The sequence below is a fragment of the Eubalaena glacialis genome, chromosome 9 (assembly GCF_028564815.1).
Source record: "Eubalaena glacialis isolate mEubGla1 chromosome 9, mEubGla1.1.hap2.+ XY, whole genome shotgun sequence".
NCBI lineage: Eukaryota > Metazoa > Chordata > Mammalia > Artiodactyla > Balaenidae > Eubalaena > Eubalaena glacialis.
In genome coordinates, this window is record NC_083724.1 from 124,696,997 (window position 1) to 124,724,237 (window position 27,241).

A 27,241-nucleotide genomic window follows, 5' to 3' on the forward strand; every position below is an offset into this window, starting at 1 on the left:
AATTAGGAACAAATTCTAATTCAGAAAGTTGTGAAACTGAATGAAAAACGTGTAAAACCTATACACACAGTAATATAAGATGTTTAGTATTTTTCCTTCTCTCTCTCTCATATGTTTCTTTTGAAAAAAATTAGTAAACTTTTACTACTTTTATTTATTTGAAAACAGTATTCTTGCCCTGACATAAAGTATTTGTCCGTTCTATAGTATTTTTTAATAGCTAGAGTGGTCACAGAAATTCTTGGGCTTCATACCCTTGAACAGTAATTATTTTGAGAGATTTTGTGAAAAATTTTCTTCCTCGACAAGTTTAGGCTAATGATACTGGGTTGAGCAGGGTTGCTTATTATATTAAGCAGCATACATTACAATTTGTAATTAATAAGAGGAAATCAATTAGGCTTATAAGTGCCATTTACGGAGTAGTAAAAAGGAGTATACACCCTGGATTCAGTTATTAAAACAATTTTCTACAGCATAAAAGATAGCCTTTTTAAAAGAGTAACATTGAAATGCCCCCCCCCCTTTAAGAATTACTTTTCCTTTTTTAATTTTAAATAATCTGATCAAAAAACATACCTTCTTGATTGTGGTCATGGTATTAAAAAGAATTCTCAGTGTTTCACCGGTAAAGCCTGGAAATTTATTTCTGTTGCTGTTTAAAGAGGTGAGAAGGTCTGAACAGAAAGGTGCTCTTTTAAGCACGGTTTATTACATTTTTTAAAAACAGACTTTATTTTTCAGAGCAATTTTAAGTTCACAGCAAAGTTGAGCAGAAGGTCCAGAGATTTAGCACAAGCCCCCTGCCCCCCCCACAGGCACAGTCTCCCCGCCATCAGCATCCCCACCAGACAGTGCATTTGTTACACCTGAGGAACCTGCATAGACGCATCACATCACCCAGCGTCCATAGTTTACGTTAAGGCTCACTTTAGCTGTTGTACCTACTGTGGGTTTGGGCAACTGTGTAATGACAGGTATCCACTGTTACAGTATCATACAGAGTATATTCACTGCCCTAAAAGCCCTCTGTGCTCTGCCTGTTCATCCTTCCCTTCCCTCATCCCCTGCAACCACTGATCTCTTTACTGTCTCCATAGTTTTACCTATGGAGAGTGATAGCCCATTATTTTTTAGCACTGAATAATATCGCATTGTCTGGATGGACCGCAGTTTATTTTTCCATCACCTACTGAAGGACACCTTGTTTGTGCCCACATTGTGTCCATTATGAATAAAGTCGCTGTAAACATCTGTGTGCAGGTTTTTGTGTGGATGTAAATTTTCAACTCAGTTGGGTTACTACCAAGGACTGCGATTGCTAGATCATAGGGTAATAGTATGTTTATTTTTGTAAGAAACCACCAACTGTCCTCCAAAGTGGCTGCACTGTTTTGCATTCCTACCAGCGGTGATGGAAGGTGCTTTTTCTCCACATCCTCGGGGCTCTTGTTTGCATAACTCACTTGCCCCTTAGGTGTTTCAGCCTGTAACCCTTATAAAGCATCTGGGACTAAACTTGGTCAACTAGAATTTCCATTTTATCTTGAAATTCTGTGTATATATTCAGAACCACTTAATTATTTTTGAAGATACGATAGTGCAAGTCTTTTCAACCACAAGAAGTATTTATTATTTTACTTTATGGAGGGTATTTTCAGTATCAAATGCCCTTAATTATGCAGTACTTTTCTTCCCACGTATTAATGAGATATATTGGTGATCAGGGGTGTTGTAATCAGACTACTTGTCAGACCCACCCTGGGAGTGTTTTATATACAAGTGCGTGAGCCCCACCTCCACCCTGCCCATCATCAGCCCTGTGCCGGGGTCCCTGGACTTTCTTCCCGTCACAGAAACCAACATAGTCGTCTGTCCCAGACCTGTTCCTGCTTAAGTGAAAGACAGTTACATAACTTCCTGCTCTATTTCTTGTTTTGTTCTTTTAATGCAGCGTTCCGTAAGCAATAATATGTGGGGCTATTTATTACTACATTCGACATATCTAATTAAAAGAATGAATAAAAGTCTACTGAGTGGAAGGAAGGAATTTTGCAGAGGTTTTTGTCTTGTTCAAATACAAGCAGATGAATTTGTCTGTTCAACCCAGGACTCATTATTGGGGAAGTCATGTTATTTGTGTTGAACTTATAATTTGCATGTGCCCTTTTCTTTATTGACAGTAATTTGGCTTCTTTTTAGAGAATTTTCCTAGCATTTTCACACGGTTCATTTGACCCTCACACACAGAAAAATCCTTTCAAAATTTGTAAGGGGTGTAAGACTGTTGCTAATTCTAACACATGAAGAAACTGGGCATAATTTACTTTTTGATTTGCTCAAATTACACAAATAGTGATAAAAGCAATTGACCTTAGAATCCTGAAATACTAATCCTGTGATTTTCCAAGATATCCTGTAGCCTCTGTTAATTCATTAGTGGTTTAATAGTAATGGCTTAGTAGCAAAATAACCTGCCTATTTATTGTAGCTCATTTTTTTAAAGCATAATTTTCATGAGAGGAACACCTCGTACACCAGGAGTATTTAGCCATTATCTCACTCAATTCTCACACCAGCTCCCATTTTTTCATTAATTTTTATTGTAGTCTAGTTGATTTACAATGTCGTGTTAGTTTCAGGTGTACAGCAAAGTGAATCAGTTATACATATACATATAGTCCACTCATTTTTAGATTCTTTGCCCATATAGGTCATTACAGAGTATTGGGTAGAGTTCCCTGTGCTTTACAGTAGATCCTTATTAGTTATCTATTTTATGTATACTAGTGTGTATATGTCAATCCCAATCTCTCAATTTATCTGTATCACCTCTTATCCCCTTAGTAACCATAAGTTTGTTTTCTGCACGTGTGGCTCTATTTCTGTTTTGTAAGTAAGGTCATCTGTACCATTTCCATTTTTATTGATTTTATTTTGCCCTCATTTTTATTCTTCTCATTGTTCCAATTACAAAGAGAAAGAAAATTGATGCCCAATGAATGAGAGTAGTTTGCCTGTGATGATACAGCTGTTTGGAATAAGATCAGAATTCACATCTATCGTGTGGGATTCAGAGGCTTCTCTGATTCAGGACCTGGGCCAGCTCCTGTGCCAGGCCTGGCTGGTCCCTGGTCATTCACTCCAAACTCAAGTTACAGTTCATAAGGAAGCTGCTGTTGCCACTGGAAAAAGGACTGAGTTATTTCCACTCACTTAACTTTGTACAAATCACTTAATCAAACTCATTTGGCTTCTGATTTCTGATTTCCAAAATGATAAGTTTGCCAGGAATGATCTCTAAGCCTCCCTTCAGCGCCGAAGTTCTCTTTCTTGTGTTCTCTAAGTCCTATGAACGGCAGGTTGATGCATGAGTCTTTGAATATAAATGTTGATACATTGTAACACTTTCTTCTGTCAATAATTTTCACTCGTGTTATTTTTAAAAGAGCAGTGAATTCTCATTGGAAGGGTGAATTTAATTTTAAAGAGAAATTTGCAAAATGATATTTTAGGATAATATTTGGGAAAAGTTAGCAAAGTTAGCAACTTTATCAAACTTATTTTAAAATACTTTATCATCATATGCATAGCTGGCTAATTATCAGACAATAAGTATGAGGTCTGTAATATTTTACAGTTTTCATATACATTCTAATTTGAGGCTAATGAAATTTTGTATGATTGGAAGAATGGGGCTTCTGACCTTACAACCACTTAATAAGAAAGGTCAGGGCTTGGCGGAAGTTGTAGTAATGAAATGTGATGCTAACCATTGATATTAAGTGACACATCTCAGGCTTATGTCACATCACCTAGTCCTGTGACTCCCGCTGCACAGTACTGCAAAATCATCTGCTACTACTTTTAACCATCACTGTAAAGATGAGGTCACTACTGCCATACTGCAGTGGAGTTGGTTGTGTTTCTAGTTAAGGCCAGAACCCTTAGAAACTAAGATAAATTTTAATGCAGGATAGGTGACAACGTGTTTTAAAATTTCAAAGTGGCATTTAATGCAGGATAGGAGACAGCATGATTTCAGGAAAATTTTGTGGGCTTGGGAATCAGAGAGGATGAAGTTTGAGTCTGAGCCCTACTACTTATTTGCTCTGCAAGCTTGGAAAAATTAATTAACCCAAGGCCAAAAGTAATGTTTGCAGATTAACCTTTAACTTCAGCCCTGAAGGCTTCCAAGAGATAGTTAATAAAGAGGTAGAGGAAGAGGAGGGATGGGAAAACTCAGGCTGTCTATCATTTAGGATCAAGGCATCTTAACTGTTGACACGACATCGTATTCTATGTTAAGAAAATTCACACGCTTTTAAAATGATTTCATAAGCACACTTAAAATATGCATGAAACCTTTGATTCTAAAGTGTTAAGAATTCCTATCAAGAAAAGAACTAATGAACATACAGATTTCTACTTGGCACTCTATGATGTGAATGTTTTGAGCACTACTTCTGAGTAAATGGAGGTCGGAACCTATCCCCTACTCATTTAAAATTGAAAACATTAGGAGGAAAATAGAGATGAATTATATATATTCTGCAAAATGTTAATCCTGGAGATAACATTTTTATATTAATTAGGCTTGATTACTAGTTATTTAAGTACTATTGTCTCTTATAAGGTCAGGGTTATGGTTTGAATGATGTCCCCCCAAAAAGATACATTAAAGTCCTGACCACCCCACCCCCATGCCTCTGTATGTGACCTTATTTGAAAATAGGGTCTTTGCAGGTGTCATCAGACTTTTAAAGATGAGATCATACTGGTTTAGGATGAGCCCTAGCCCAGTATGGCTGGTATCCTTATAAGAAGAGGAGAAGAGAGACAGACACAGGAGGAGAAGGGGAGTGACGGGGAGGTGGAGACTGGAGTTGTGCTGGGCAAGCAGGAGACACCAAGGATTGTCACCACCTCAGGGGCCGGGACGGCAGCCGGGAACGGATCCCCACTCAGCACAGGGACGAAACCGCGCCGCCCACGCCTGGATCTCACCCTCCAAGCTCCAGAAACGTGAGAGAATAAATTCCTGTTTTTTTTAAGTCACCCAGTTTGCAGTAGTTTGTTCAGGCAGCCCTGGCAAGCCAATACAGTCAGTCGTATCAAAATGATGTTTCAACAGTTCCTATAATCACTAAACATTCCACTGTATAAGTGTGAGAGCTTGATGTACAAATAAACACAGACTAATGTCTTCCTTTGATCTAAATGTTAAAAATAGTATATGTTGATAATAACTCTTAATACATTAATTTTAAATTATGTAACACTTTATATAGAGTGTGTGTGTATTAGATGAATATTCTTGCTTAAGCAGCACCCATTTTTCTGGCTTCAGCACCTGAGTTTCTTCTGGAAAAGCATACCTCACTCCTTCTCTGAGACCACAGGTCTGGGTGCGCTGGGCCTGACCCAGACCTGACCTGGGAGGGGCTCCCTGCCCTGCTGTCCTCAGCAGCTAGTTGAAGGATGAGAACGTGACCCAAACCAGTCCAGTTAGGTCCTGGGATATGCAGGGGAGTTAGAGGGAGGGGGAGCTGTCCCTTTGCAGGTGCAGCTGTTTAACGTGACATAACTTTGGAGAGAACCAGAGCCACCTCGGCAGGAGCCCCAGACGTAGCTGTGCCTCGTTACAAGGGGGAGCAGGTGGGACCCCTTCTTGAACCTACAGTTTGGACCCTACCTCCAGCCACGTCTGACGTGAGCTGTTAGAGATTCCTGTAACTTTTCTATCTTTGGCTAAGCCAGTTCTAGTCAATCTCTCTTATGTATCCTAAAGTATCCTAACTGTATAGAAATAGTATCTAGAGCGGAGTTGTAAGCAATCCTAGAATGTTTATGGAGGTTGGGACCAGGCAGAGGGACTCCCAGCCCTTGTGTAAGAAGCTGTGATTCCTGCTTTGTTGCAGGAATGCCCTGTTATGACCCTCGGGTCTCAGAACATGTGCCTGTGAAGCTGGTCCTTTTGGGAACCTGCTAGGTACCTGGGCTTTTTTTCCTGAAAATTCTGTATGTTGGTATCATATATAACTGCATTTTTCCTGAAGCTTTACTGCATATTTCTGTACTGGTCTTGTCATTGTATCAGCAGCTTCAAAACAAAAACAAACATTAAAAAAAGACTTGGAAAGTCTTTGACCTTCTTGAAAACTAAAAATTCACTTTATGTAACTATATTTGGAGAGAGGTTCAGGAAAATATTTAATTTAATAAAGTTATGTCAAACTAAGTAGTGGGTATGAACCTGAGATCGTCCTCAGAGGTCAAAGCCACGTCCTCCTGTTACGTTAGCTGTTGCGGGTGACGCGTCATCTATGGTGGCTTCGTTGTTTCTCCTCCGTTTGGCCCGTCCCTGGAGTGTCGGGTGCCGCCTGGGAGCCCAAGCTTGTGAATTCGGAGCGTGAACTCGCAGGCAGTGAGCTAACCTGGGCGGCCACACTGCACAAAGCTCCTGAAGAGGTGGAACAGTGTGGCAGTGAAATCTTGGATGTGGGTAATTTAAATGAACCACAGCCGATGTCTTTACTTTCTCCCCTGTTTTGATGATGATGAGTCCCCTCAGCGGGAGGCCCCCTCAGCGGCCATGGTCCCAAATCCTCAACTCAACAGTGTCGTCTGTAAAGTGCATAATTTAGAAACCTACGTTTTCACCCTGTGTTACCACTTCATCATGGTCAAGCCCTTTCAGGCAGTAAGAATAAAATAGAGAACTAGACCCATCCAGGGAGAAATAAACATTCCAGGTGACCTCTGAGACTAAAATCGCAAAATATTGCATCAATGTGTGTCTCTCAGAATGCTCTGGTTGTTGACCTAACAGGTAACAGGGCAGCCATCCCTCTCCTGCATCAGATGTTTTCAGTGTAAGACCATAGAGATCTAGAAAGCCATATTGATTTTCATTAGAATATAGAATGGTGTCAATATGTGACTTTATAACTTAGCTCACCATTAGTTGTAGATTTTCATCATAAAGGACAGTATTTGGCAGAGAAGCTTTAAAGAAGGATATGAGTAGACTCTTCCATTCAAGAAGTTCTGTATTTCAAAGGACAGCACTTTATCACACGTCTCTTGTTTGAGAGTCCACTGAATAATAATCAAAATCATCCCAAATAACTGTCAGCAAAAATATTTTAAGGTGATTTTTTGTATTTTCTTCTGTGCCTGGTTTACAGCAGAACTGAAAGGTATTTTCAGTTGAACTGTGCCTCAGCACAAGACTGTACCAGGGACAGAAGGAAAGAAACAAGGACAAGAAGACATTGCCTTGAAGGAGCAGGAGCTCCCAGACTCTTGGGTGTGTCCCACGTAACTTAGAGAAGAAAAGCAGATGAAAATAACTGAGGCCAGACCATCAGAATTCAAAGTCCAGGGAAATACACTGACATATCGTCTAGGCACACCAAACACAACTCAGGTAGGTCAGGCAAGTGTGTGTCTTATTAGGAATGTCGTGTTCTGTCCGTGGGTAACCACGTCAGTAGGGGGAATCTAATTTAAGTTTTTTGGCAAGTTAAATAGTCTTTCATAAACATTTAAGATGTGAGGATGAAAAACAGGGTTATATTGTTGGGAGTTTTGTTGCCGAAGCCCAAATAGGATGTTTATCTTTAATGATTGTGTCTATGCTGTGGTGAAGACTTCAGTTCAGGTCCTGGCTGGTAAGGGATGGGGGTGGCAGAGATGGCTTTGCATGGAGCTGCCTGCACGAGTGATGTGAAGTTGCAGCGAAAAGTGGTGTTTGCAGAGCTCCTGACAGTAGGCACCTGAGTCGGCAGGACTTAGCTGGCGTTGTGTCCCCGTTCAGACAGAGGACCTCTAGCCTTGGGAACAGCGATGAAGATGTGACTGAACTCGGCAGGTCTGGCTCAAGAGCCGGGAAACTGGGAGGAGCCTGCCAGCAGGCATTGTTGTGGGAAAGGAGACAGAGAACTAGTTACCAGGACTAAGGAAGCTACAGACCAGGTTTCAGGGCCAGAGAGCAGCCTGACACCGCAGGAGAGATACACCGCAGGAGGCGGGTCTGCAGGGCGAGTGGCTTTGGTCCATCCACCTCCCTGTTAAACGGGGACTCTTTAATTTCCTTCTGCAAAGGAAGGGGGTCCTGTTGGGACTTGTCTCATACTCTAGGAGATTATCCATCTATCTATCTAATCATCTATCTATCTATCTATCCATCTATCTATCTATCTATCTATCATCTCTCTCTCTCTATCACTATATCTCTTTATCTGTCTATCCTATCTATCTATCTATCATGTATGTATCTATCTACCTATCTCTATATCTATCATCTATGTATGTATCTATCTACCTATTTATATATCTATCTACGTATCTATATGTTTATGTATGTATATGATGATATACATGTATATCTCTCATCATCTCTTACGTTATTTCCTCTGCTCTCATGACACTGAAACCTGCCCGCTTTCAGACATCGCCCTTCAGTCCACATATGGGGTCACACTTAGGTGTCGTGATAACCATATAGAAATAATGAAAGCCATAAAGCAAAACAAAAACAAACCAAAAATGTGCCCGTACGTCAGGTCTGTACGGTCACAGTCTGTAGAAGAAATAGCATTTTTCTGCCTTAAGACTTCACGCCTGTTGCGTTTTCCTTCTCTTTGGAGGTGATCTAAGTGTGAATTGGACAAAGTCAGCTCTCTCTTGTTCGCTAATCACTATAGTCTACTTCTATTTTAAACTGATCCTGAATAAGTTCCTATCAAGTTTAAACTAATTTATGAAAACAGTATATTTTATCAATGATAGATGTTAATTTGAGAACTAATACATTACTCGAAATATACTTAAGTACAAATGTATTTGTTGACAAAATAATTGCCTGATACGAAAAGAGTCTCAAGATTTTAAAACTGCGTGGAGATAAATTTTTATTCAAAAAAGACTTTATTTCACTATGACTTTTATTTCACTATGAAAATGACGTCATTGTTGATTAGTTCAAAATATCTATGCCCTTTCAAGTACATTTAGCATTGCTTTATACGCAGATATATAAGTGGCAGTCATTTTTCTGGCTAGAGCACCACTAGTTTAAGTTAATGGAAATTCTCACAGATACAGATCTCAGAGGCCATGCTTTATCTTTAGTAAAAGTTTGCTATTGGGGGTGCACGTGTGAGAGCTATAGTTTTAATCACAGAACATGGCTTGTCTTGCTGAGCTGATAGAAGGGAATTGTCACCATACTGCTGAGTTATGCTCAAGCTGTGCTTTCAGACCTTATCTCCATCTTTCAATTAAGCAAAAGACATTCATTGTCTCCTGCTGAGAAATACAGGGTTGGCTTTTTTATGTTATTCCTTTCCATGCCTACTTTCTTTGGTTTTCAGCAGTTTCTTTTTGTTGTTTTTTTATAAATAAACCTTGGGTATTTGGATTCAAATTTTATCCCTAAATTTCTCAGTTTATTATCTTGCTTGAGAATGACTTTTTGGACATGAAAACTAATAAATATTATTTTATATACATAGAATTAAAAATTTTGTCCCCTATTTCTAGGTTGGCTACACTTCTATTTAAACTTTCTAGAATTCCAGAGAATACGGAGGGTTTTCAGAATCTGGAAATCTTTTTGTTCCAATATTCAGATTCTTTCTGAAACTTATTTGTTATAAGACATTTCAGAAGGAAGGTAGTGGCTACTCTATTACTATTTATTTTCTCATGTTACATGTAATTTCCTGTGGACAGAAGGGAATTCTGAAGTCAGGAGTATATGACAAACATAATAATTTATTATTCAGTGAAACACTTATTGTGATAAAACAGCTGATGAATTTGAAGTGCAATAATCAGAAGAAAGAAGAGGGTTGGTTGTAATTTTATTGAGGAGAATCTTCATCCAGTGAATTCACATGGAGAATTGAGACAGTTTATGGATAGCAGCACCTTCAGTAAGTTCATACAAATGTTTCTGGTACCTGGGCAGAGGCAGGCAAGGATGCTGCCTTAGCATCCTTAAGCATCCTTGGAGGGGCTGTGCCTTGTGTGGAGACTCACCATGGACCTGCCTGCCTTGTATCTACTGAATCAGCGTAATTCTTCCCCTATATTTCAGGGAATATATTTCACTCAATTTTGCTTTCACTTACTGTCTTCAGATGAGCAAAGACTCCTCCCTCACAGGACGTGTGAAGATTAGATAGTCTTTCTGGGGTGGTGAGGATGGTACTTAGTCCACAGGAAACACTTAACAGTAACAACAGCAGTAATGATGCCTAATAACATGTTATTAGGTAAGTATAGCTTCTTGACTTACAGTTTTAAAGAACGAATATACATTTTTTGTGCTCCCAAACATGATGTTACCTTGAGCATTTATTTAAAAATATAAACCCTTAAAAATGCCCAAAGGTAAATTAGTTCTAGTCAAGGATTCCTTTTAGTTTTGAAAAGTCGTGTATTAATGCTCGGCCCTGCTGATTTCCTGCTGATAAATTAGTGGTCATGTTTATTGCGATGATGATGTCATGATACCATGATATTATGACTAACATCTCTGCCAATGGCTTTGAACTAAATTAAATCACAGCGGTGATGATGCAGCCCCGCTGAGTATCTGTGCTGAGCTTGAGCAGTTGAGAAATAAAACCATTAGTCGTAATTGAAGAATTCGGGTTTCTCTGTAGTAGTTTTTCACAGGAAACTAAAGAGGATGAGTCCAAATTGGCCCAAAATAACACGATAATCACTCCTTATTGCCTCATTAGCATCTTAAGAGATAATGACAGTGGAGACCTTTAATGTGTTTTCCAGAACCTAAATAGAAATGCAACTGATAATTTTTAGAGTTGGAGACAGAACAAAATGTCATTAAAGTCAGGCTCTTTTCTTCTCAGCTTTTTTATGTTGCTGTTGTTGTTGTTTCCTACGATAGTTAAGAAAATTGAGTTGAAATAAACCCGTGTGTCTTGGTAGAACACCTGTATCCTTTCTTTGTAGCGCTGGGCTTACCTGTGAGCACGCCTCCTGTCTGTGTTAGGTCTCAGCCATGAGTTACAAGCCTTGACTGGGCATGTAGCACCCACAGAGGTGGATGCACGATGTTCCGTGTGACCTTAGGAATCACACAGGACAGTTACATGACTTTACTGACGTTGAAGCCAGAGTTCAGCGGTGTTATAACCTGTGAGGCTGGCGGACTTCCAGCCCTGGGTCCCGTCCTCCAGTTCTCCTTTCCCACCAGCCCACCAGCATTGCCACCTGCATCTTTGCCTCTGAAACACCAGCTGGTAATTGAGCATCTTTATAGTCAATAATTAAGTCATGTGCAAAAATTGGACACTTCATGTTTACTTCACATACCTGCTCCCCCCCGCCCCGCCCCTCAAAAAATGCCCTAAAATCTTGACCTTATTTAATGGCGGTTGATTTCTTGTTTCTCAGGCTTGTAAGTTGGGACTGTTTCAGCCTCTTCCTCTTCTTCATTCAGATTCTCTCTTAAGTTGTTGAAGTAAATCAGCAGCTGCTCCTGCTGTGGTGAGTTTATATACGTTGTGACCTTTAGTGTCAAGCAGAATAAATCAACCCGGGCTGCGCTGAGCACGAAGCGTGAGAGGTAGCATCGTCTGGATCCTGTGCTGGTCCAGATGACAAATCCCGAGGAACTAGATCTGATGGGTAGGTCCAGGTCTCACATGCACTCCGTGCCTGAGGTGTTCAGGCCCTGTCACTGGAGTAGAGGCATGTTGAGGTGATGGGGGGGCGAACGTGAGAGGGAGGCAGGCCTGTGACAGGAGGAGGGTGGCTCGGGAGGGGAGGTTCCGCACCTGTTTTCTTCCTGTTGCTCCGGCCCCGGGCGATCACACTCCGCTCCAGGCTTGGTCTTTGCTTCTAGACTTCCTTCACTCTGCCCTTCAATGCACAGGAGGTGAGCGGCATCCTACGACAGGGCTTCAGTTTCATGAACTGAACGTCTCTTCTCCCATCTCCACACTTTCTCTTCACCGTGCGTGGCTTTGTGGTAGGTGAGCCGTTCACCACTTACATCATTGGTATTGGGATGTGCCCGTCAACACTTTGATCACAGAACCTGTGACGTTTAGGACCTTACATTGCTCTTAGAGAATAAAATATGTTAGTCAAGTGAAGGAATATTTGTGTTTGCGGAAGATAATGAATAATAAAGGAGACTTATTCTCTTTGTCCTCAACACATGTGAATATCCCGTTACTGAAATAGCTCAGCCGTATAATAAAACAATTCATAATAGACTATAATACATGTAGGGTTTATTCTATTCATGTTGTCTTTTCTCGTATCTGTAATATAGTACCCTGTGACAGGCTAGGACTCAATCAGTATGAAAATATTATTAGACCAGATTTTTATTAATTGGATGCTATTCGTCTGAGTATAAAAATATAGGAATTTATCTTAACATTAAGGTGAAGATTAAACTCAATTAACTTCTGATGAACTTTACTTTTTAAGTTTAGTTTGTGGATTATGCTTCAAAGATATGATATGGTAAGTAAAATATGAAGAAGGGAAAATAGGAAAGCTACAGTCTCGTTGAACTCAGGACCAGCAGAGGAGACGGCCTGGGCTGTGGGTTCAGGTCTGACCCAGTACAGAGGCGACCAGCAGCTTCGCTTACCGGGGGATGGTTAAAAGTGCTCTTGCAGGGAACTCTGTGTAAGAAGCAGAAGTAATGTTTGCAAACAGCAACTTCCTGAAGGCAGCTCCCGCTCACGTAAAGCTGTGGGCTAGAGCAGGAGGGAGACTCATGTGCAGGGTTGGGACAGACCTCTCCGGGCTGTAAGCTCAGTGACTAGATAAGTGATGTCAGCAGTAGGGCTTCTGGATGGAACTTGGACCTGTTTTGATTCTAGTTCTTGTTTGGGAGCCTCAAAGGCCCAAATGCAAACAGCCCCTCAAAGCACGGAGGGGCGCAGGGAAGGAGACAGAGAGGAGAGAGAGATTGTTCTGGTCAAGATGAGCCTTCAAATCAAAGTTGTAAAAGACACAAGGGAACATAAAGCAGAGAAACATTAATAAAAGTAATTAGCAGGATCGGAAAAATTAACACTACGCATTGAAGGACCTATTTCAAGAGAAGAATCAAATTAAATTCTGGCAATTGAGTAGAATGAGTAACTTAAGTGCTAATAAACTCCAGGTGTTAACTTCCAAGTGTACATGGTAAACCCCAGCATAAGACAGATGGGGGCCAAAAACGTTTAAGCAGTTAAAATGTCCATTTTGCATCATGTAAGCTCAGAAACTTCCAGGCAAGTCTGTGTGTCCTGTTGTCCCTGGGCCCAAACGTGCCTTCCAAAATTATCTTCCTTTGTGCTGCCGTGTGGGTCCCTGGTGGTGGTCTTTGACCTGTCTCTGTAGGGTTGTGGAACATTCTGGCCACGTGGCTGCTGTAACTACCAGGACGGTGGCTGTGAGTCCAGGAATCTCCCAGTTAGTTGGTGCCAGTTTTGTCCTCCTGACCTGGGGAGACCGAGCGGGGACACCAGGGCAGGTGTGGGACTCGCCTTCTGACGTTTCCCTGCCCTGTCTTCCTTGCCTAACTCACCATCCCTGGATGAGAACTTGTGAACCCATCTTGAGAACGTGTCTGGGAGAAATGGGACCAGTTGCCTGTCACTGTTTACTTACATTTGCATTCAGAGGGTTGATGCGTGGGCATCACCGGATTTTACTATAATCGTTTTTCCTAACATTTTTCTTCCACCAGGACCAGCTGGCAAGAAATGGCAGCAATGAAATTTGGGTGATTTCTTTATAAGTAAATTATTTAAGACAAGTTAAATAAAAATGCAATGAATGAGTAGATGTTAATTTTTCTGTCTTCGAAATAGTAAATACTTGCCCTAAAAAAAAAACATTTGATTTATTATTTCAAACAATGAGTTTGTGAAGTCTGAACCTTTTGTTTAAAGATTAATTTTTTTCAAGCTCCAACATTCTTACAGTCTATACTTCATGAATTGCATAAAATAATAATATTTGGTTAATCCAGTTTCAATACATGATGCAATTCACCTACTGTTTCTGCAGTTACATGCTCAGGAAACTCACCTGGTTTAGTGAATCTAAGAGATTGTGAGATATTTTCAACTCCTCCCTCACTGGTACCTTCCCCTTTTTATTCTGGCCTTAAGAAATGGATGCATCCCACCTCACCACCTCCCTTTTCTCCATGCTGCCAGGACTAATTGTGCCTTGATTGTTGTTTTATTTGATTTAGTGGGTTTTAGAGGTGAGCAAGTTTTTTTCCTTTTCTTTCTTTTCTTTTCTTATTTTATTTTTTATTTTATTTATTCTACGCCACTCCCTGAGGCATGCAGTATCTTAGTTCCCCGACCAGGGATCGAACCTGTGCCCCCTGCAGTGGAAGCGCGGACTCTTAACCCCTGGACCGCCAGGGAAGTCCCTTCTTTTTCTTTTGGCAGTGAGAAATCAGGAGATGATTATTTTTATAGAGAAAAATGATGTTAAACAATGTTATTAAAAACAATGTGTATTCAAGACACTTTTAATATTCCTGCAAAGGTGGGGACGGGGATGTTATAGAGAAACTTTGAATTTATGCTGCTATTCTTTTTGGAAACTGACAAGTACTTTTCCACCACTTCTCCCGGAGGCTCAGTAAACTTCTCATCTGCCTGACAGTCATAGCACGTGACTGCCTGACAGAGTATTTCCTGCTGGGCGACGAGGACTCCGTCTTCCAGGCCGCCTGCCACCTGCCCAGCAGGCTGGGTTCTGTGAGGTTGGCCCCTAACAGGACCCACTTAGCACATCAGCACCTGTCAGGGGGGCTCTCGGCTGTGTGTCAGGGCAGGAAGGTCGGGGGCCTCCACTCAGTGGATGTTCCCTCCAGCTTCATCCACAGGTGTTTCCAGGAGCTGTCCAGTCGCTTGTCTAGGACACACAACACATGTCGCCGTGGTGGCTGACATCCTAAAGCCCCGGGAGGTCCCCCTCTCAGCTGAAATAAGGATGTACCACGGGGCTGTGAATGCAAGAAGTCGGTGACCGTGCTGCTCTCTTTTCCTTACATTCGGCCAGTTAGATGCAATCTCAGGGTTACAGCCACTGAGCACAAGAAGGTCAGAGAATGTGGTGAAATGATGCTTCAGTTTCGTGACGGTTGTTACATGGTATTGTTCTCATTCTGTTCCTTTTATTTCCTGATAGCCTAGAAAGATAGATTTCTAATATTTACTATTAACAACGACGCAGCCGTTCATCTCTGCTGATTCCACGTGTTTGATGTGGAGCCGCATCTTGTCGTTCTTGGCTTTTGTGCCGGGACTTGATGCTGCTCTGGTTTAGGCCTGATCGGATCCCATCGCCTTGTCCATTTACAAACCCAAAAAAGTGTCTATGAAGACTTTTTGAATGTTTTGGATATTTGGATAAATGCCTCAGTCAACAAAAATTTCCAGTGTCTTTAGATTTCTAAATTAGGTGTTTGGGGATGTTAACTTGCTGGATGTCACGCGCAGTAAAGCCAGGTCCCCTGACGTCGGGTGGTGGTGAAGGAAAGAGCAGTGTTTATTGCAGGTGCCAAACAAGGATTGCAGGGCATCTACTGCTTAAAGCACCCAAACTCCCCGAAGCCTTTCGGGGAAGGGATTTTAAAGACAGAGTGAGGGAAAGTGTTACGGGGTGTGTGATCAGCTTGTGGACACTCTTCTGATTGGCTGGTGGTGAGGTCATCGGGAATCAGCTTCATCAACCTGGTTCCAACTGGTCTGGGGTCTACGTGCTTGTGGGCAGCAGACAGTTAACTTCTCCCACCTGGTAGGGGCTTCAGTATCTGCAAAACAGCTCAAAGGCCATGGCTCAGAATATTATCTATAGTCCTGGAGGAGGAACTAAAGGTCCTTGACTTTGTTCAGTGGCTAAAGTATTATTATTTTGTCTTGTTTGACTATTTTCCTTTCTTTCTGGAATTTCTCATTTTTCTGATTAAATTTATTCTTTGTAACTCGGGGAAGGCCAAGGAGGCTAAAGCTTTTCGACAAACAAGAGGCAGGCAGAGGACATGGTAGGGGGTCTGGACATGGGTAGGCCCCAGAGGGTCCTGTGTGGTTACAATGGCAAACCATTGATCTGGTAGGTCAGTGCTAGAGGTGTGGTCCTCTAGAAGATAGCAGTTAGTCATTTTCATTTGTACCAGGTGAATAAGCTGACTGAAAAGGGCTGTGAGTATCAGAAAATGCACTGCCCTCTGATTTCGCTGTGCTGGTTGTGTGGAATTTAATCTAATCATGCTGAGTCGGTGGCAGTCAATGGAATCTTCATTTAACAACCGTCAGATCCATGCTTTGCAGAGGACTGTCTTTTGTAAGCGATGATATTAACTGGAAACGACAAACTGAAGGCTGAGGAAGACCCTGGAGGCTCACTCACCTGCCGAGGTCATTATCTTCGGGCTTTGTCAAGATGGTCTGTTATGGTTGTGTTCACAGCTGTTTGAGCGCCATCGACCTGAAAGAAGGGATATTGGACAAACGCTTTAAAAGCTTTAACTCATAAAATGTGTTCTGAAGATGACTATGTCTATTAAAAAGCATTTAGTTATGATTTCTACTAATTCATTACTTCAGCCAGTATTATCACTGGTTCTGTAAAACCCTCTTCGTTTTAAAGGTCTGGGCGCACTTAAAACCTCTTTCCATATTTAGGATGTTAAGATCCCAGCGGTTACATGGAAGTCTTTTGTGGACGTTACCAACAGCCTGTAAGTGCAGATTTGAGAAAGCGAGATCTAGTTCTGCATTCTTTTTCCTGTCATTACTTGTTTTTCATGGACTTTACCTGTCCTTAGTGTACAGTATTTACCTTATAAAAGAACATGCTTCACTGATGGGGAAGGCTTGATTTTCAGTATCTAAATTTCAGGTGAAATGTGTCATCTTTGATTTTTGATTGTGTCCTCTGCTGGGCTGAGGTAGTTTGTGGAGAAGGCCTTAAATATTATCTTGGAGAATGGAGATTTTTCTTTTGAAAGCCTCGTAAAAAAGAGGAAATGAGGCTTTCCTCATTTTTATTGATGCATGATTTACATAAAATAAAATGAAATAAAATGTACAGTTTGATCCATTTTTGTGGATGCAGATCATTGAATTAATACCACCTCAGTCGAAGTAGAAATAGAGAACAAACCTTCCTCACACTGTCTGCTCTGCCCACTCTCGCACCCCCCGGCCCCGTCCCCTGTCCTGCCCTGACCCAAGCCATCCCTGCTCCGAACCGTTCGGACTTCTTTCGTTTAATTTAGTTTAGCTTGCTCTAGAATTTGATGTACATGGAACTACACTGTGTGTATATCTCATGTCTACTATTTTTTGTTCGGCATAATGTTTTTGAGACTTAGCCAACATTTTTGCATGTTTCAGGGGTTTTTGGGGGTCTGTTTTATTGTTAGGTAGTATTCTGTCTGCATGACAACGATGTGTTGATTCACTCCTCCGCTGATGGGTATTTGAGTTCGTTCTTGTAACTGTGGATGCCACGAACATTTTTGTAATAGTCTTTTTGTGAACATGCAAAAAAATTATCTTGGCTGAATTCGTAGACGTAGTGTGGTTTAACTATATAACAAACCGCTGAACTACGTTCCAGAGAGGTCGTGCAGGGCGTCAGTTTATGTCCTGTCATCTCTCAACCCACCTTTCTCTGCAGCCGTGGAGCTGGATCCGGGAGCACATGGCCTTCGTAGCCAACACAAAGTTCAGCTTTGTCAGTAGAGGGGCTGCAAGGACCTTGCATAGCGGGGGGGGGGGGGCTTTTCTCTCTGGTTTCTCCTTATGTCTTGGCAGGGGTACATGATGGAGACAGGCGGGGATCTCCACCCCAGCTGCATCCCATGGCAGGCTTCCACACCCCAGGCTCAGGGGACGCCTCACACCCCAGGTCTTGCACTGGAGAATGGATGCCCGATACTCAGGGTCCCCACGGGCACACCCCCGGCAGCGCCAGCCGAGCCGCACGTGGGTGGAGGCTTCCTCGTGCCCCCCAGCTGCAGTCCCTCCCTCCAGCCTGGGTGCACCCATACCAGCCATGGGGGCAGTGGGACGGTGTTGCCTGCTCTCCAGAGACTGTGGACCAGATCCTTCCCGTCAGCCAGATGCTTAGGCACCCAGCGGGTGGTAGCGTTCTCCAGCGAGGTCTGCATCCCACGTCTGGGAGGAAGCGCGGGTTCCTGGTTCAGTTCGTCCCCTTTGCTCTGCCTCAGCATCAGATGTTTGCCTCTGTTTCAGGAGGAAGCGTGTAGGTGCTTAGAAGCCCTGATTGTGTCTCTTAGGGATTAGCTTCATCGTCCTCTCAGAAAGAGTGCATGTGGACGTTATCGTTTTTCCTTTTAAATAGGCAAAAACGGAAGAGTACTTCGGGAAGCAGTGAGCTTAGAGTCAGCGGCCTGATCAAGGGCAGAGTATGGCTCAGGGTAGGTGCTTGTAGCTGCCTGGCAAGTTACAGAAGTTTTCTAGGACTTTAATAACTGTCCCTTAGAATACAAACAGGAATGGGCAAATGGAGTACTTTCTGTACATCTGGAAATATTCTAGGCAGTTAACACACATTTATGCAAGGTCACATGAACATATTTTCAACTCAGTGCTCATTTTCTAAATTATTTCTTATTTTTTAATGTCACGGCTCCCAAGTCAGTTAAAGCACAAAATTATAGAATATGTTATATTTTAGAATTAGCCCAATTTCTTCCATTTATAGATGAAGACATTGGGTATAGAATAGTTAGGGGACATAATCAGGAACTGTAGGTAAACATTATTTCATAAGACAAGGTGTTATTGTTGTATTTTTAGGGACTTTTCCTTATGATTCTGTTTCAGGCAGCCCTTTAGTAAATGTGAACCAAATCATAGGTATGTTTAGCTCTCATATTGGAAAGAAAATCCTAGATATAGACCTTTATGATGGAGATTAAATGTCATCATCTTTATATATGAAATAATAGATTTGAAAATGGAAACCAGTAAAAATAATGAGTTTTACACATAACCAATTTTTCTGGAATGCATCTACTTTATAAAAGAAACACTATTAGCATTTATCACTTTAAGACTCAATATGATGTACTGACAAAGAAAAAGAATGATAAAGAACTGAAGAGAATGGTGTTGAAAATCTTCATCAGTCTTTGACTAGAGCAGAACAACTCTAGGAAGAGATTCTGCCTTGTGGTGGCTCCTGGAGTTTTCATTAACTTTGATTGATCAATGCAGTAGTCAGTTGCATTTAATACACCTTTATAAGATAGGATATTATTGAAATAAACACTCTTATATTTGATATATATTTATTACAAAATAATCAAGCCATTGCATCTGAATCTGCGAGTTGTGTAGACCTCCACATGTACTGTTTGTAGTGGGGACACCAAGTTAGAGTGGGTGGATTTTATGTAACTGAAGTGATAGTAAGGTTTCAAACTAAGAAAGTCGCTGCAAAGACTTGAGGCTACATTTAATCACATTTAGCACCATAAAATTGGCTGTCAAAAGTCTAATTAACTCTCAGGCATTAGTCTTGTTTTCCACGCTGCTCACTTGCACAGCCTTTCATTATAACATCTGGCAAGGTTTAAAAACCTCCCTAGAAGACCACTTCTTCCTTTAGTTTCACAGCGTAGAGTTATAGTGAAGTGAACTATTGTTAGAAAAGCAACAAAAGCATATTTGATGCTTCGTTCTTGAACCATGAGGAAGGTTTTTAATCTCATTATTGGGTTGCAGGTTACTTCATTTTTTGTAAAAGCATCCAATTAAGCTTAAAGAGACAGGTTTCTGAGTGAATGCTGATATGTATGTTGATTTTACTATTTAGTGATGTTGACATTTTTCCAAAATTAAAACCCAGCTCTCAGTATCGAACTGAGTCTTTGTTTTCTTGGTTTTATTCCAACTGCTAAAGAGTTCTCTTATCACCTAAATATGCTTTATGTTACCAACTGAAATTCAGAAGAAGTGTGCATTTGCTTAGATGTTCGCTAGACTAGCTGGAGATAAACATTCCAAAGCACAAAATTTTGATGATAACAAAATATTATAATGTTCAGGAGGTAAAGAATGATTGCCTACATGAACGGCGAGCAGACGTACTACTTAGTGGCATCTGATGGCAAAAGAACATGAAATAATATCTTCATTGTGGTAAAGAAAAAATAATTATCAAATAAAGTTCCAGGCACAGCTAAATTATCCTTTAAGAGGGATTGAGAAATAAAGATACATTCAGAAAAATAAATAAATATCCAAGGTAGAGCACAAATTGTGCTTGTTGAAACAATCACAAAAAGATGTGCTTCAACAAATAGAAGGAAATCATACAAGAAAACCCAAAAGGAAGAGTGAATTGCAAGAAGCAATGATGGGCATAAATTGATAGAGTTGATAATTTTAGATGAGCTATGTCAGTAAAAATAATAATAATAGAAATAATTACTAATTTGCAGGGGTGGGGTGGTAACGTGTGGTGTAACTAATAGAAAATGGTGAGGAAACTGAATGTCAAAGATTTGATGCTGATGTGTTCGAAGGTCCTAGTTCCCTTCAGAAGGAGGACGAACTACTTACTATATGGGTATTCTTATCAGTTATGCCAGCTGTGCATGTAAACATCTAAAGGAAACAACTAAAGAGATGTCATAATTTCCAAACTAGCAGGAAGGACAGAGGTACTCAATGAATAAAATACAACCAATACACTATGAGGCAGGAAAGGGGAAAGAAAAGCAAAGGAAAAAGAACACTGCAAAATAGAAAGCACAAAATAATGTGATAGAAAAGAGTCCAATTATATTTTAAAAATTACAAGCGGTAAAACAGAAAAAGAGATAAATTGTCTTAGGTTGGGCTTCTAAATCCACCTAAGGGTTTTGAAAGCTGCCTTTAAAATATAAAAATTAAAAATTGAAAAATAAAGGAATTGGAGGAAAAGTTCACCAGGAAAATATAAATCAGAAGAAGAAAAGCAGTTACAGCAATATTAATGTCGGACAGAATCTACATAGTGGAAGGCAGGAGCAGGAAGTTTCTTCAGTGGATTCAGGTTGCTGCCTCAACACACCTGTTCAAACCAGGCGTTGCCTGAGCCCCTGAAACCATTTCTGCTCTGCCCTGTGGTCACCCTTGGCCCCGTGCCCATCTTGCTTATCCCTTCTCTCCTGAACATTCTGTTAGTTTCCCTGTTGATCACGTATTCTTCAGAGCATCTCCAGATTCTTGTGTGTGGCAAACCTCATTACACCACTCCCCAACTCAAAATCCCTCAACCATGTAGCATTACTGACAAGGTGAAACTCCAGTGGGTCAGAAGCTTCCATCTTCGTCTCCAGTGTTTTTCCACACTACTTGCTGGTATCACCCACATTTGCATTTCACTGGTGCTGAACTATCTGTCACTCCCTGAATAGGGAATCCTCTCACCATTATATAATCCCTTCATCTGCATGTGTGTGTGTGTGTGTTTGTTACCACAAAGCTAAATACACACACACACACACACACGTATATAATTTACACCCAACAGTGTATTCTACTTACCTATTCATTCGTCTTTCTTCCAGTAAAAGGGTTGAGTCTGTGGGGAGCACGTAGGGTATGTGGTGTCATGTGTGCTGAAATTCAATAATCCACTTTAGGAGCAGAATGAAAAGAACAAAATTTTGCTATTTGCAGTAACATGGATAAGTCAGACAAAGAAAGACTTACATGTGGAATCTAAAAAATACCACAAACTAGTTAATATAACAAAAAAGAGACAGACTCACGGATACAGAGAACAAACTAGTAGTTACTAGTGGGCAGGGGAGTAAGAGGTACAAACTATTAGGTATAAAATAGGTTACAAGTATATATTGTACAACACAGGGGATATAGCCAGTATTTTATGATAATTATAAATGGAGAGTAACCTTTAAAAATCGTGAATCACTATGTTGTACACTTGTAACTTATATAATATAAATCAACTATACTTCAGTAATAAAAGGAGAAAAAAAATGGTATCAGTTAAGTCGTCAGGTTAGTTCATATCAATGAGAAAGATTATTGAATTATTAGATGATTATTATTAGATTAGTAGATGAAGAAAAGAACATAAGCAAGTGAATTGAATGCACTAGCTGAAATCTTCCTAGGTGTGGTTTTACTGGGTGATTGAGAGAAAGTTAAAAACACTAATGCAGGATAGAATAGGATTAGGGAATTTGAAAATGATGGAAAGAGCGGAGCGCAGCGGGGGGAGGAGACGGTTTTATCCTGCCTCTAAGATACAGGATTGGTTCTGATCCATGGGCTTCAGCCAAGAGGAGGATGGCTGTGTTATTGTTGTGATTTCAAGAATGAAATCTCAGGCATCTGTATTTATAGCCTGTGATGTTTTATAGTTGTAAGCTGCCAACAATGTGAGTTCTACTCAAAAGTACAGATGGCTAAAATCCCATGCACAGAAAGTGTCTTTTTCTTGTTGCAGATTCTCCGTACGGGCTTCCTCTTGTTCACTTGCTGTTACATTTTCCGTCTCTTGACGAATACTCTTGCTCTTTTATTTGATCATTTATGTAAAGTTTTATGCCAAACTTGCATTAAATTCTTTTTCATGTGCTGTATTTGTTCTGATAATTTCCTTCACACTCTACATCAAATTTTGAGTTCTGATCTATCTTATTAAATAGATGTAACATAAGAGGGTCATGGAACTTTTGAAAATTACCTAATGTGGGCTGTATAAAGTAAAGAAAACTGAAAGAAATAACTAACTATAACTATTAATAGTCTTCATTCAAGGGCTTCCCTGGTGGCGCAGTGGTTGAGAATCCGCCTGCCAATGCAGGGGACACGGGTTCGAGCCCTGGTCTGGGAAGATCCCACATGCCGCAGAGCAACTGGGCCCGTGAGCCACAACTACTGAGCCTGCGCGTCTGGAGCCTGTGCTCCACAACAAGAGAGGCCGCGATAGTGAGAGGCCCGCACACCGCGATGAAGAGTGGCCCCCGCTTGCCGCAACTAGAGAAAGCCCTCGCACAGAAACAAAGACCCAACACAGCCAAAAATAAAATAATAAAATAAAATAATAATAAATTTTAAAAAGTAGTCTTCATTCAAAGTACAATTAGATTAGATTAATCATTATAGTTTTATATGTACTATATAGTGTTTTATTTCTAAGTGGAAACACTCCTTTTTTAGAATGATGTCCTAGATTAACTATATCAACAATGAGTATATGACATGTACGTATACAAGGCACAGTTGTAGGTGCAATGTCATTGTTTAGTTGTTAGACAGAATTCTTTAATTTTAATCAATATTTAAAAGTCATATTAATAGTTAAAAATCAAAATAGACTAAGGACTAGAAATAGCTCAAGACATTTTTAATGTCTACTAAGTTATTGTATGTTTTTCTTTTATGTTGTCCAGCAAGAAATCATATGATTCTGAGGTATAATAGTTTTTTAATTAGTGACAGTTTAAACTGTGACAGTATAATGAGAATGTTCCAGAAATTTGCATTTTCATACTGAACAAAGAATGCTTAACGTTTTATAGGGAATAAAATAATATAGTTTATCTTAATTTTTGATACTACTTAGAAATTAAGAGAAAATATAATTGAGCTAATCATTGCTTGTCAGAAAGTATTTTGCTTAGACTGGGGGAAATGGGAGATTTGTGTTGCAAATACATGTGTTTAATGTCTTGACCATTTTATTGGATTGCCCAAAAAGTTCATTCGGGTTTTTCCGTAAGATCTTTTTGGCCAACCCAATATCATGCTATGTCTGTTAGGGAATATTTTATCAACTATATGTGTTCATATTTTTTATTTTAAACCTCATGTTAGTTTGAAATCTCAAATAAGAGTTTTACACAGATATACTTTGTATTTTTTTTTTAAATAAATTTATTTTATTTATTTATTTTTGGCTGCGTTGGGTCTTCGTTGCGGTGCAGGGGCTTCTCATTGCGGTGGCTTCTCTTGTTGCGGAGCACGGGCTCCAAGCGCACGGGCTTCAGTAGTTGCGGCTCGCGGGCTGTAGAGCGCAGGCTCAGTAGTTGTGGTACACGGGCTCAGTTGCTCCGCGGCATGTGGGATCTTCCCGGACCAGGGCTCGAACCCGCGTCCCCTGCACTGGCAGGTGGATTCTTAACCATTGCGCCACCAGGGAAGCCCTAAACTTTGTACTTTTAAAGGAAGAAAATATGTATCTATCTATATCTGTCTATATGCAATATATATACACATATATCAGTTTATGTGCATATTTTATTGAATTCATTGATTGTCAAAATGAACTCATTTATTTAGGTTATTTACTAAATATGCCTAAGATTTAACATATTCGTAAAACTAAGTTCGATTCATACACCAGATATTAGCTCTAGTTTACCTACGTTTGTCTACAAAAGACTGGCTCAAATCTACATTTCATGTCCAGTGAAAAGCCCAGGGTCCTCCCAAATACTTTTTAATATTCCAAATTCACATTCTTCTGGTCACCCTGGCTTTATTCTTCTACATGCACTGGAGTTTTATTTTCAGCTTGCTATCTTTCATGGATTCTTTCTCTCAACTTTGACCTGTACCCAAACTGGACGCTCAGCCTTTTCCTTATCTATACCAACTCCCTCTCTGGCCTACCCCCCATAATAAATCACAACAAAATATCACTAACCATCACCAATAGAGATCACCAATAGCTGTATTATTTAAACTAGAGAAAAGGTGTCAACAGCACAATGCCTATCAACTAGTGAATGGATAAATAAATGTAGAATAGCCATGCAATGGAATATTATTCAGCAACATGAAAGAATGAAGTAAGGATGCAGCTATAACATGGTTGGACCTTGAGAACATTGTTCTAAATGAAGGAAACCACTCAGAAAAGACCACATATTATATGATTCCATTTGTATGAAATCTGTAGAGACAGAAAATCAATTAGTGAGTGCCCACTGTAGGTAGTTGTCATAGATTGGGAGAATAAGGGTGATAACTAAAGGGAATGACTATTTTTTTGAGGTGATAATACTATTCTAAAATTGATTAATAGTTTTACAAATATAAATATACTGAAAAACCATTGAATTAATTTTTATTAAAATATAATTGACTTACAATATTATATTCGTTTCAGGTGTACAACATAGTGCTTCAGTATTTCTGTACATTGTAAAATGAGCACCTCAGTAAGTCTAGTTACCATACGTCACTGTACAAAGTTATTACAATACTGTCGAGTGTATTCCCTATAAGGTTCCTTACATCCTGTGCCTTATTTACTTTGTATCTAGAGGTTTGTACCTCATTTCATGTTTTCCACTCATCCCCTCACACCCCCTCCCCTCTGGCAACCACCAGCTTATTCTCTGTATCTATAAGCCTATTTCTGTTTTCTTATGTTTGTTCATTTGTTTTGTTTTTTAGATTCCACGTATAAGTGTAATCATACAGTATTTGTCTTTCTCCATCTGACTTATTTCAATGAGCATAATAACCCTCCAGGTCCATCCATGTTGCTGCAAATGGCATTATTTCATTCTTTTTTATGGCTGAGTAATATTCCATTGTATATATGTACCACATCTTTATCCATTCATCTGTTGATGGACACTTAGGTGGCTTCCATGTCTTGGCTATTGTAAATACTGCTGCATTGAACATAGGGTGGCATAGATCTATTCAAATTTGTGTTTTTGTTTTCTTTGGATAAATACCTAGGAGTGGGATTGCTGGATCATATGGTAGTTCTATTTTTAGTTTTTTGAGAAACCTCCATACTGTTTTCCACAGTGGCTGCACCACTTTACATTCCCACCAACAGGGCACAAGGGTTCCCTTTTCTCCACATGCTCTACCAGTACTTGTTTTTTATTGTCTTTTTGATAACAGCCATTCCGACAGGGGTGAGGTGATATCTCATTGTGGTTTTGATTTACGTTTCCCTGATGATTATTGATGCTGAGCATCTTTTCACATGCCTGTTGACATCTGTATGTCTTCTTTGGAAAATGTCTGTTCAGGTCTTCTGCCCAACTTTTAATTGGGTTGTTTGTTTTTGATGCTGAGTTGAATGAGGACCCCTGGGCTAGGGAGACCCATGAGGGGCTCAGATCCCTTGCTCCTTGGGGAGAACCTCTGCAATTTTGATTATCTTCCCCTTAGTGGGTTGCCAACACAGGGGTGTGGGTCTTGACTATACTGCAGATTTTAAAATTTAAAAGAATGTATCATATAGTAAACCAAATTTTAACCAATTTTTAAACTTTAAAAGAATAAATCGTATAGTGTGTGAGTTACATTGCAGTAAAACTGATATTTAAAAAAAAAAAAACACAACAAATTACACAGTTTTGTGTTGGCAGCCACCAAGATAGAGGTTTTTTTCTGGAGATACAGTAGTTCAGATATCAGGCACAAACAGTTTAAAAATGAAAATACAGCTCATTTCCTACCATGATGCACTCAGGCAGCCCCGCATACAGCTGTAGACTTTTCTTGGAGATCCCAAGACTCTAATGTCGACTGACACCCTTTTGGGTTTCAGCCTTTTTTTCTACCCACCTGCATCCATCCAGGAAAAGCGGAAGTATAATTTATAATTCTTCACTGATACAAATATTGCAGCAACACACCCTACCTTCATTTCTCCACCTTGAATGCTTAGAATACAGTAGCAACTACAGAGAGTTTTGGTCGTAAAGTTTCTGTTTTGATCACACATTGTCTGATCACAGGGGTTTGTGCATTTCAGCTTCTGAACAGAATGGATGAGACTAAACTACAAATCTCTATTGACTCTGTGTTACGTGAGTGGAAACAAAAGTACCTCTTAATAGAGGAAGAATGTGAACAAAATTGACAGCTGAACGCTCTGTAAATTCCCTGATCAAATTGTGTTTGATGAGATTAGAACCTCCATTGTACAGAAACTTATTTTAATGTTTTCTGTGCAATCTCTTTCTTTTTTTTTTAGCTCTAGACCCAACTAAAGACCCGTGCTTAAGGCTGAAATGTAGTCGCCACGAAGTGTGCATTATTCAAGGTTCTCAGACCGCAGTCTGCGTTGGTCAGCGGAGACCCACGCACAGGTAACCTCGTAACTCAGTCCCACTGACTGAATGGTTTTGTACCAGGAGTTACTGCAGAGTGTAAATGTTTGGCAACATCTGCTAAGCTTTGATCCAGGG

At 40.2% G+C, this 27,241-nt stretch overlaps 1 protein-coding gene across 4 annotated transcripts in view; it reads left to right on the forward strand.

Annotated features, from left to right (window-relative positions):
* Positions 1–27,241, forward strand: part of SPOCK3 (SPARC (osteonectin), cwcv and kazal like domains proteoglycan 3) — a 441,020-nt gene that overhangs the window by 160,491 nt on the left and 253,288 nt on the right. For 3 of the 4 annotated variants that reach the window (XM_061199509.1, XM_061199508.1, XM_061199510.1), the window contains one exon: positions 27,028–27,142. The exons of the other annotated variant lie outside the window; for it this stretch is intronic. In XM_061199509.1, coding sequence (XP_061055492.1) covers positions 27,028–27,142 — 115 coding nt within the window. The remainder of the gene's footprint in view (positions 1–27,027; positions 27,143–27,241) is intronic. 4 annotated transcript variants of the gene reach the window in all.